Source organism: Aphelocoma coerulescens, chromosome 20 (assembly GCF_041296385.1).
Source record: "Aphelocoma coerulescens isolate FSJ_1873_10779 chromosome 20, UR_Acoe_1.0, whole genome shotgun sequence".
Lineage (NCBI taxonomy): Eukaryota > Metazoa > Chordata > Aves > Passeriformes > Corvidae > Aphelocoma > Aphelocoma coerulescens.
Genome location: NC_091033.1, coordinates 15,900,011 through 15,911,283, shown reverse-complemented (window position 1 = coordinate 15,911,283; position 11,273 = coordinate 15,900,011). Strand labels below are relative to the sequence as shown.

The window sequence follows — 11,273 nt, the reverse complement described above, 5'->3', positions numbered from 1 at the left end:
CAGATGAGTCTGATCTCAGCTATTAAGGCAAATTCTAAACAGTATTTTTTGACATTTTTTTAATGGTTATAAAAACCCAAACTAAAGGAAACTCACTTGATGAAGGGAGAAACCCAGAGCTTCTCATCAAGAACCTTTCCGGGGTATATACAGAGAGGAAAATCAGGAGGAAAAACTGCTCAATTTGAGTACAGGTGGTTCAGAGGTCAGAGGATGCCTACGCTCCCATGAAATTATTTCTGTGCTGCAAAAACCCCTTCTTGGATGGCACAGGGCATATTGCTTGTGTGCAGATTCTCAAGGTGGTTCAAAAGTGTTTCATGCCTAAACCAATAATAAATCTTGTAGTGTTTAGGACTCAGGGGGATCATGGAATTAATAAGGTTTTCAGCTAAGGTTCTTTTTCTGTTCCTAACAATTCTAGTTTCTTTTAGGTTGCCACAAAATGCTGAACTAATTATTCCAGGGAGCAGTCCAAGGAAACTCTAAAAGATTTTCCAAAGCTTGGGTCAAATTTAAAACTTGACTTTGTACCGCCAGTGCCTAATTATTTATTTTGTGTGGCCAATACTCTGCAGTTGCTGATAGTTCATTTTATTGCCATTAAATCACTTCAGACACTCATTACCGCAACATTCTTCTGCAGCTTTTTTCAATTGCCTTTGGATTTTGTTGTCCTAAAAGACATTTAATAATTTTTTTTTTTTTGGTCCCACAAGACTATTTATCCCACTTATCAGATCATTGGTGAACAATTCCTGGCAGATCCCAAGAGAGATGTGAGCCGTGTAGTGCTGATCACACCCATCCAGTGTGAAAACTGCTGTTTGTTTCTTGTCACTCCACAATTTTAATGCAGTCATTTCAGTTACAATTACATCTTGTTCTCACTTACCATCTGTACAGAGGTGAAATAGCTCCCTACTTCATAATTTTAAATTACTGCTTAAAATGTTGGAAATTTCTGTTGGGTTTGAGTTATATGCTTAAACCTATTGGTTGTTGCTGGTTTGCAATCAACTCTGTAACACTGTGATTTGAAACTACACCAGAGCAGGCAGAAGAAATAAGGCTCAAGGTTTGTTATTTCTTGCAGCAAGACACACTATGCGTTATACCAGCTCTAAAATTGCTTATTATTTCAGAAGACTATAATAAACTCCCTGAAAAATAAAATAGAACTGAGTTCATGTGGAATCAGAGATGAATGATGCATCCTTGCCAAATCACTCTCTGCAAGCATTGCATTAACTTTCATGCGATAATTTGCAGATAAGTTCCATCAAAAACCCAAGCATTCAAGGACCTCTAATAATGTGAATTTGATTTTTGCACATTAAAACTGTGATAAAACCATACTAATTATTTTTAATTATCTCAAGATCAAAATATGTCACTCGTGTAATTATGTAAGTAATTTAAAACTGATTAAATAATAATGATTCTTTCCTCATTGCCTTCAACATGCTTATAACCAAATTTAATTTTAAGCAGGATTGAGAAAATAATCACTTCATTCAAACATTAATTACTAATTTTAATCCTAATTCATTTAAAAACAGACCTATTTTTTTGCAGACTCTGCAGGGTATTAATTGACATTTTACAAAATGAGTCATTATTTTGGCAAGGAGAATTATTTTTCAAATAGTGAATCCTGTCAGCCAGAAGGGGTTGTTAAAGAGCTCCAAGGGAGCTTTGCCAGCTCAGTGAAAGCAGCTTTATTTAGCAGCAGTTCGGCTTCTCCAGGATGACTGGAAAAGTCGTGGTAACTCTCTGCTCTTCAGACCAGCCGGGGCGCTGCTCTCTGCTTTCCCTGCTGCCAATGGGCAAGAAAGCTGAAGAAATTGTGTCCTAAAGCAAAGAAACAGCTTTATTGAGACATGCTGGAACAGGATAGAGAACACTTTAGATCAGTTTAGAAGTGTAAAACTCAGGAGGTTTATTGCTTTTTTTCTAGTCCAGTTTGAAATGGATAAAGACCCAGGACCCAGAGCCTTACAACACTAGGGCTGGTTTTGTTGGGGGTTTTCTGTCTAGACCCTCTCTACCTGCTAACCTCCCTTGTTAGGAACTGGGGGAATCACAACACCCTCCAAAAGTGGGACAGATTTTTGGATGTAAATTCCTTTGGTAAAGAACTACCTTTTTGATATGGTAACTTTGAGAATTAAACCTAATGGGTGACTGTTCTATAAGAAGAACTACACTAATATATCAGTAATTTTTCTGATACTAGATCTTAAGTCCTGATGAGATTATTATAACCATCATGTGCACTAAATAACTAATGTCACCCATCGGTTTCACTCCTTTTTTCTGCAGCTAATTCAATTGCTCAATTTTGCTCATTCAAATCATATGCTTTGTAAGCTCAAGGGTGATCAAGACTCCACCTAAGGGAGTGTACTGTCCTTTTACTGACTTTTAGCAACATTTACCATACAGCCTGCATTTTTTACACTTAACCAGTTTCACCTTTCTCACCTTTTAGCTCCTCAGAGAATCCATCTTAATCAGAACTGGAGACAGCTTGCATGCTCTCCTGCTGCACCAGGCACTGCTTCAGCCTTTAAAACCTGCTTTGGACAAGCTACCTCTTTTTTTGTCAAAGCCTGACGGAAGAAAAACTTTCAGCCAATATTTATCCTTGATCACTTGTACCCCTTTGTCTCCTTCAGGCTGTATTTATGTTCAGATTGAATTGTCTTTACCTTTCTCATTATTATTTTCTTACAGAGGCATCTGTTCTCCTCAACTCCTAGCTACTGCATTTTCACTTAATTATTTGGCCCCAGCAGAGAGGCTTGAATACTTCTCCATCATAACTGACCATTTGTCTCCTAGTGCAGGCTGAGCTTTCATGATTCCATCAAATTGCCTTGGCATCATCTTGTGACAAACTCTATGACATGGTCCTTTTATTATCAATTAACAAGAAATATAGCGAAATATTTTGTTCAATCTTCATGTACTGAAAAATTTACTCCCACTCATTTCATCCCCTTCAGTGTTCAAAGTCCTTCAGGGTTTTTTTGTGTCTGTACCAGAATCCTTTGCAGGATTAGTGTCTCCCAAATCAGCATCACCTCAACTTGCTAATATCTGTGCTTCAGTGGTTAATGAAAATGTTCAGCAAACTCAGTTACAAGACACATACATAAGAAATTCCACTCGCAGCTGCCACCTAACTCCACACACCTCATCATCCATCTTGATTATTTTCCACACTTTCCACACTTCCACTGTATCAGATGTTCCAAATCTACAAAATCTGCACTTGTTCTGTTGTTGCCAGGCCTGATTCTTTGCTTTTAGCCCTGGAAATTCTGCAGACCTAACCTCTCTGCTTGCAGGTTGGTTTGTGCATTGCTCTCTTCTTTTTCCACTTGAACCTGTTCTTTCCCAGCACTGGTTCATACCCCACAATTTTATGATATCAAACCAGTTTTTCGTTTCTACCTTAACAGGAGTCTGTGGTCTCCCCCACAGCTTTAGGGGACTGCACAAACAGGAAGAGTTCAGCTCTACACTGCCAGTTTGAGCTGAAATCAAACCCACCCTTCCCCTTACCATTTCAACTTCTGACTCCTCCCCACACCATACAAGTATATTAGAACTTAAAACTGCTCAACAGAATGCAGGGCTAAGGAACTAAAGGGTGTAAGAGAAAATAAGATCAACCTTCTTTCCTTATAATATAAACCAACTTTTAATAATAAAAACTTCTCTCAGGTTTTCAGTGAGAACAACACATACATTTCAGTGTAAAACAGTGCACAGTGTACATGCCCTTGGTTACCCTGCATCTCTCGTGTTGACAGAGGCTGCAGGCATGGGCCAGGATCCTGCCCAGGCTGCAGCTGTTTGCAGAGCAGAACTGATGGGGACACAGCCAGGGCTCACCCAACAGGTTCTTTTTTACTTTACAGTCTTCCTATGCTTCTTACAGTACTAAGTACTTTTTAAATTGAGGATTCAGTGAGGAAGCATCTATTTCTTCTTCAAATAGCAAATGGTAAGTTTTCCAAAATTTAACAAAAAGTGCATTGAAATAGTGATCTGCTCATCTGGCTGCAGTCCAGAACAGATACCCAGTACCAAATCCATGCATCCCACAGCTGGCAGTCCATGGGCTGTCCTAGTTCCCTGCAACATGTTGTTGTAGATCAGAGGAAGCAGATAAAGTACAAAATTAAAAAAAAGAGATAAAACCAAAACAAGTTCCTCCCCCGAAATTATTTCAGTCTGTGAGAGAAGAAAACAAATACTAAAAAATTAAGAAACGAGATTCATAACAAACTGCATCCCCCAACTTGCCATAAACAGTTTTGCATTCAAGAGAAGATTAGAAAAATTTAAGAGGCCTTCATGTCCAAATAAAAACATTCAATTTTAGTTTTTGATTGCTTTGGATGTTAATAAAATAAAATTAAGCCTACTAAAAAACAAACAACAACACAAATAAAATCCCCAAACCTTTATTTTCTAAAATATACATTACTGCAAAGCACTCCTGGGTTTCCTGATTGGGAGCTGGTTTAAAGGAGGCTGTGGAGAAACAGAGGAATGGGGAGTTTCCTGTACACCTGCCATGTTAGGGAGGGCTGGTCATGTTAAGGCACTCACTCCAAAAGAACATTATTTCTGTCCTGAGACTGCTGACATGCTTTGATTAGTTTCAGCCAGTAATCTGGAAAAAATGACAATGCTTAGGGTAACACTGACAGAATGGAGAACGATTTTTCAAACAAGAAAAAAAACAAAACATTATATACACGATTCCTTTTTTCTTTTAACTTAAAAGCATCCCTAATACATCTTAATAACTGTATTAAAGACTGCTTAAATACTGAAGATTTTAAATAATGTAGATTTTTTCAGTAAACTGGGAGTAACTGTGTATACTGCCAGTATATTGGTCCCATTTTAAACAATATAATTTTTATTTTAATCTTGTACATATAATAACATGATCGAAAACACGTATTATTCCATTCCACATAAATAAGTATAGTTCTTCGGACCTGTTTCAAAAACTACATCTGTTCAAATAATCAGATTGTAAGACTGTATTTTTTCTCTGTAAAGTTTTCTTAAAAATCCCACACTCCTCTTCACTAGCACTGTATTCCAGAGTACATAATCACAGGGCATTAGTAAAAAGAGTTAATCAAAAACCTGAAAGCTACAGTAAGTAAAATGAAGTAATGATAAGAAGTATTATGGAATGTATACTCTGCAGCATAGATTCTCTCACTGGGCTGAAGTGGAAAATTACTCTGGAAGAAATACTTTATGTTCTTATTTGAATAAGCCATAGACTGTGCTATTCTTTGCTCAGAAGTGCAGGTCTGTTCATGAAAAAGAGGGGTTTATGAAGATACCACTAAAGGGTGTTGACCAAAAACCTGCTGGCAGTTAAATGGGTGCCAGGTGCAGTACAGGGAGAGAGGCATGTCCATCAGGATTTTCTGAACCAAGCTGTATCTTGAAGTCTACAACTTTGAGGTGGTTGCACAAAGAAGTCACCAGGAGAACTGTGCTTTCTTGAAGAATAATGGTCATTTTCCAGCCATCTGGCGAATGGCAGCAGCATCCATTCTTGCCTGTGGTGTTTGTTTCAAGAATTTCAAGTAGTCAAAGAAATACACGAATCCTGCATGGGTTTCAGGAGTTCAAAGGCAGATTCCTGATGCCTGGGCCAGCAGGTCCCTCTCTTCCAGAGCACAGCAGCACCATTGGAGACAGTTCGTAGGGTCCTCGGCCAGGGCTCCTCAGAGCCGAGTTCTCTTGTGGGGCTGCCAAGAGGTGCCTCTTACTTCTATAAATCCCCATCTGTAGGCGGCTGGCACAACCTATAGAGTCTATAGTGCAGATGAAGAGTAGGGAATTAAAGATCATACGGATAACAAAATTATTGGAATAATGTATGAGGGTCAGCAGCTTCTTTGTCATTCTGTAAGCTTTAGAGGTAATGACATATCAAGAATACCCCTATTTTTAATCTTAGTAATTGCAAATTTAAAAGTGCCACTAGCCATTTGTTAACTAAAGTATTTACAATCACTGTTTACAATATTATTTGAGACTCTCCATCACTTCCTCTTAATTTTGGCTCAGTCTGGGTCTTCAACAGTCCCTTCTCTCTTTTTCTATTTCTTTTGGTTTTAAACCCAGTTCACCATTTTTCCTGAACAAAAAAGTTCTGCCCCTCATACAAGCTGGGGTACCAAACACATAAAAGAACTTATCTGTTTGTTGACATACTTGAACAAATCTTAAAATTAAAAATGATCTTTTCAGAGAATTTTTTTGACTCACAAGATTATCAAATTGAGAACAGTGGTTAAACCTAAGCGCATGTTGACTTGACATTCATGCATGACTTTGTGAACTTTTTCTTGGCTTTTTCTTCTTTACCTCTGATTAAACTCCAGTCTTTTATAACTTCTCTTTCAAGATGGCTGTTACAGATTTGTGCTAAGAAATATAATCCTGGGAGTTAATATTAAGTCACCAGATCTCCTTTTAACTTTGTTCAGTTTTATTTCGCATTATGATGGAACCCAGGAGGAACACACAACATCTGAGCTTTATTGCCCTGAAATAATCCAAGTAAATACTTCTGGAATTTATCGTGATTTAGAGTCTACTCAAAAGAAAAAAAAACAACTCATCTTGTGATTTGTTTTTAAAACTGTTTCTTTTTGAAGGTAACATGCAGTTGTGGCCATAACAATGGAGCCAAAGTAACGTATGGCCATTAATAAGGCAAAATAACCAAAACACTGCCAGAACACTGATGGATGGCACCTGGGCCATGGTACAGGAGCCAACACCATTGTTTTAGTTTAAACATCTCTGAGAAAATGAACCAAGACTGTTAGAGGAAACACCACCACACTCTAAAGTTTAAAATAATTTTCTATAAACATTTTGAGGAGCGGATCGGAGAGAAAAAAGAAAAAAGAGGGGCTAATTTAGACTAACTCAGCAGTCTTAATTGGTGGATAAGGTACCAGTGTTTAAGGAGTCTTCTTGACACTGAACCAATGTGCTCTTTGGACGACTCTGGCACTAGCAAACACATTTGGTCTGTCTGAAGATATGGCACAGACTTTGCTGGACCTTTTCTGACGCTGATTCTTGTTTTGTCTTCATGTAAACAATGCCATTAACAATGGCAGAATCAGAAGTTTCTCTGGTATTTGTACAGACAGATTCTGTATGTACTGTCATCTAAACCATGACAAGTTGTTACTGCCATTGTGGGAAAATGCTGTTACAGTTTATTGAAGAACATTCTTTTCCCTCTGAGAGATGAAATTGGAAGAAACTGACCCAAGATACTTTTCTTAAAAGTAATGGTATTATTCTCCTCTAGAGAGAGATGAACATCTCTATCTCCCATTAGGTGCAGTAGGATCCACAAATGTACAGTGCTTTTTAAAGCTGCCTTCTAGACAAACCCGTGTATAACCCCAGGCAACTGAGGTTCCTTAGGGCTGCATTACTGTGTGGTTATTCTGACTTGAAGTGCTTGCTCTTAAACCTGCTCTGCAAGAACTAAACCATCAGACTCTTGTAAGCACACTACTGTATTACCTTTGCATATCTGCAGTCAAATTTGCTGTTCAGGAATTTTTTTTCCTAAGCATTCAAGAGATGACTGTCCACCACTAGCTTTGCCAGCTCATAGAAACAGTCCAAAAAAGATCAGCTATGTTTGATTCAGAAAATGCAGAAACCCTTGAAGCTGATGATCTGCAAATTGTAAGCAGCAAAGCTGATTCATCTACAGTATGCACTTAGTTTAGTACAGGGAGAAAAAAGAATAGGATTTTCTTTTCTTTTTTTCCAATATTGCTACTGAGATCATCTTTGGTTATAGCAGGAACTCCACAATTGTTACAGAAACATAAAACCAGCACTCAGAGAAAACACATAATACATAATAACCTACCGAGGTGCACACTGTGGCATTTGGTCCATCACTTTCAGATTCTTGGCCGAGATTTCGACTCTTGGTCCCTATGGAAACAGAGAATTTACGGTACTGATAGTATTGATAAAGCAAACGATCCTTAGGGAAGAATACTATAATGGGAATATGGCTCCTATTTGAGAATTCATTAACTACTTCTAAAAGATTTGGAATCCATTTGGTGGATACAATTATCATCTGTGTTTACTTAAAAGATAAATTAGTCCCAAAGCACTTTACAAGCACTGCTGTCTAGCACTAGGTAAGTGCTATTAGGTAAGCACTAGGTAACTTCTGCTGTTTTAACAATATGATTGAGACTTGGGTTTTTTCTATACAGAAATTGTCTTAAATATACTGCACAGTCTCTCTTTTATAACCGTCAAGGCACACGGTTAATATACACTGAGGCATAGATTTTAATTGCTGCAGGGGCCGTACATGCAAAAGTTAAGTTGTTCCTGTCACACAGAGGTGTAGTTATTCAGACATTAGTAGAAGTTTGGATATGTAGGTTTGTAGTGCACAAAATTAAGTGCCACAGCAAAATAAACTGGTGTTTGTACCATGTTGCTGAAATGAAGATGGTGGCATGCACCAGACACATGCCAGTACTCACTTGCTTTCGCATGATGTCTGTAGCTTGCATGATACACTTGGGCAGGAGTCCATGGCTGCGAGCCAGTATGGCTGCTTGCTCCAGGGACACACTCAGTGTGCTCCTGAACGAGGGAACAAGAGTTAGGTAGTCACAGATCATATTTTAAAAACTATAAATAGGTATGTGCAGGACACTTACCTGTTAAGTATTACTTCTGTTAGCTATTTACTTTTATTTACTTTTTTAGATTTTCTTACATACAAAACTGTTAAATTACCTCAGTCTTGTTGCACCTGGATCATCTGCACTGATTCATTTTAAAGCAATTCACAAATTAATCTTTACATTTGAGACACTGGCAGAACAGTGGTGTGTTTCAAAATCAATGTGTACACACACCAAGATTCTACAGCTATTTTTGAGCAACTTCCTACATTTTCAGTATGTGACTGAAGACAATGCTGACTACAAGTTCTATGCAATGAGCTCACTTAGTGAGTCGCACTGGTTGATGCACTGAAACACAAGAACTTTTGTGTCTATACTAGTTATTAACAAAAGTATGATAAGTTACAACCTCCCCTGAAGTAAAGTCAGCAGATTTAGGTCCTTATTACATTCCCTTAAAATTCACCTTATTTTGCTTTGAGTAGGATCACATCTCTAGAAAGGACCGAAGTTCCCATCACAGCAGTAGCACACAGGTTTAACCCTCACCTCTGCATCCCAGTGGCACACATGGTGATCTGACAGGCTCCCAGCCGGTAACAGAGCTCAGAGGATATGGGCAGCAGGCCAGCTCCTGATGCGGCACTGCTGGAACATCCTGACTGTATTGGTTTTGTACTAATGAAAGACTTCATCAGCCTGCAAAGCTCATCCATTGCATTGATAGGGCGAATAAGCTAAACAAAGCAATACAAAAACAATCACTAGCCTATTAACACGTTCAAGCTATAAAGACATTTACAAGTCTTTCTCCTATTGTCTAAGCACAATATTCTACAGGAGAGTAACTGCCACACAGTAACAACTATTCAGAATATGTATGAACTTTGGAAGTGGCAGAATAAAATTACTTAGGCTTGGGACAAGTTTTTGTCACTAATCACATAGATTGTTTACAATTTATATTACAATTACAAAGACGGTCTCTGGCTTTGTGTTCCCTGCAGTAGCATTTTAATGCTTTACATGCACATATTCACATGTCACCTGCCCAGTTAGACAGACTGCCTACATGTGAGATGCTGGGCAGCACTATTTTCTTGTTTTGTCTTTGACTGTGAACAAAGTGTAACTTGGAAATTGAACGTTTGCTTGTTTTCATGCATCTGTGGGAGAGGAATATGGGCCCATTCTGTTTGGCATCAGACACCGTGTTTGGCAAGGGCAGGCAGGGTCACATAGAGTCTTGGTGTTGCAGTGCAGGGGGTTTGTGTCTACCCAGGTTCTGCACATTTTCTTCTCAGCAAAAGAACTGTAGCCAAGCTTCAGAGAAACTCAGATCACCCCTTTAAGGTAGGGAACATTTTAAAATGCTGTTTGGATTTGTACAGATCTGCCATACAGGTATCCCACAACTGGAATTTTAGAGATGTTGAAGTAATACTTCTATGAGAGAATTTATTTGAGAAATAAATGCAGAAACAATACCTGGTCAATCTTCACTGCAGTAGTATTGGAATCAGTGGGCAAGTTTGATCTCTCCAGGTAAAATGTCCTGCAAAAAGGCCAGCAAGTACTACATTAGTTGGGTTTGCTCCATTTCAAGCCCATATATGCATACTATCTTGTATAAAACAGCTGAGAAAGCTATGCTAAAAATCTTGCACTTGAAGATCTTCCTTACTGAACCATTGTGATTGCAGTAATTTACAGAGTCTGTACTAAAATATTCCAAACTCCCATTAAGAAAAGTATAATTCTAGCCCTGAACAAAATTCTGAGGTCAAATTTGCATTCCTTCTGAATGGGCTAAACTATTGGAAGAAAGTTAACAAGTTTCCCACACAATGAGGATCCCCAAAAATCCCATTTGTACAAAAACTGCATCAGGAATGGGACCTGTTTTTCATTAAATTTTAAGGCCCTTAGCAATGAGTGCTCTGAAATTTTCAATGTCTTTTAAGGCAAAGCAGAAGTACAAAATACCTGAGTTTACGGTAGTATTGCTGCACTTTTTCAAGTGAAATACCATTAATTTGCTGTGGGAGTTCTTCTAGAGATGAGCCAGCTGGTTGTGATTGCCCCTCTGTACTCTCCAGAGCTGAAGAAGAAAACACTTTTACTAAAGCTATGTTATTAGGGGTTTTTTAAAATTAATATATTTCTCTCTCTATCATCTAATTGCTCAGCAGATGACTCTTGGATCATGTCAAGGCTGATTCTGTTACTCTATAAATTTAATGCTTTTCCCAGTACGGGAGGACAGTGGTAGTATCACAGAGGTGAGCTTCACAGAAAGCAGTTCTGTCTGACAGTAATTACTCCCCATTAAAGGTCCCCTGAAAGAAATTTCCTGTGTTGTATTTTGGCGTGAATATTTGCTTATCAAGTCAGTTTCTAGTCCAGATCATTCTGTCACAGTGTTCATGTTTTAAAACACTTCTCTGTAGCCCAGGCACATCTCCTGATCCTACACTAGATCACGTTGTCCAGTATAATGTCTCTATGGCTGAGGCA

At 38.4% G+C, this 11,273-nt stretch overlaps 1 protein-coding gene and 1 long non-coding RNA gene across 4 annotated transcripts in view; one reads left to right on the top strand and one right to left on the bottom strand.

The window, feature by feature from the left end:
* Nucleotides 1-11,273, top strand: part of LOC138121232 (uncharacterized) — a 62,807-nt gene that overhangs the window by 46,903 nt on the left and 4,631 nt on the right. The window lies entirely within an intron of this gene.
* PREX1 (phosphatidylinositol-3,4,5-trisphosphate dependent Rac exchange factor 1) overlaps nt 3,712-11,273 on the bottom strand; it is a 147,276-nt gene continuing 139,714 nt past the window's right edge. For all 3 annotated transcript variants that reach the window (XM_069034522.1, XM_069034523.1, XM_069034524.1), the window contains 6 exons: nt 10,743-10,857; nt 10,245-10,311; nt 9,306-9,493; nt 8,607-8,709; nt 7,967-8,034; nt 3,712-5,867 (listed from right to left, as the gene is read on the bottom strand). In XM_069034522.1, the coding sequence (XP_068890623.1) occupies nt 5,825-5,867; nt 7,967-8,034; nt 8,607-8,709; nt 9,306-9,493; nt 10,245-10,311; nt 10,743-10,857 (584 nt within the window). In that variant the 3' untranslated portion in view covers nt 3,712-5,824. The remainder of the gene's footprint in view (nt 5,868-7,966; nt 8,035-8,606; nt 8,710-9,305; nt 9,494-10,244; nt 10,312-10,742; nt 10,858-11,273) is intronic.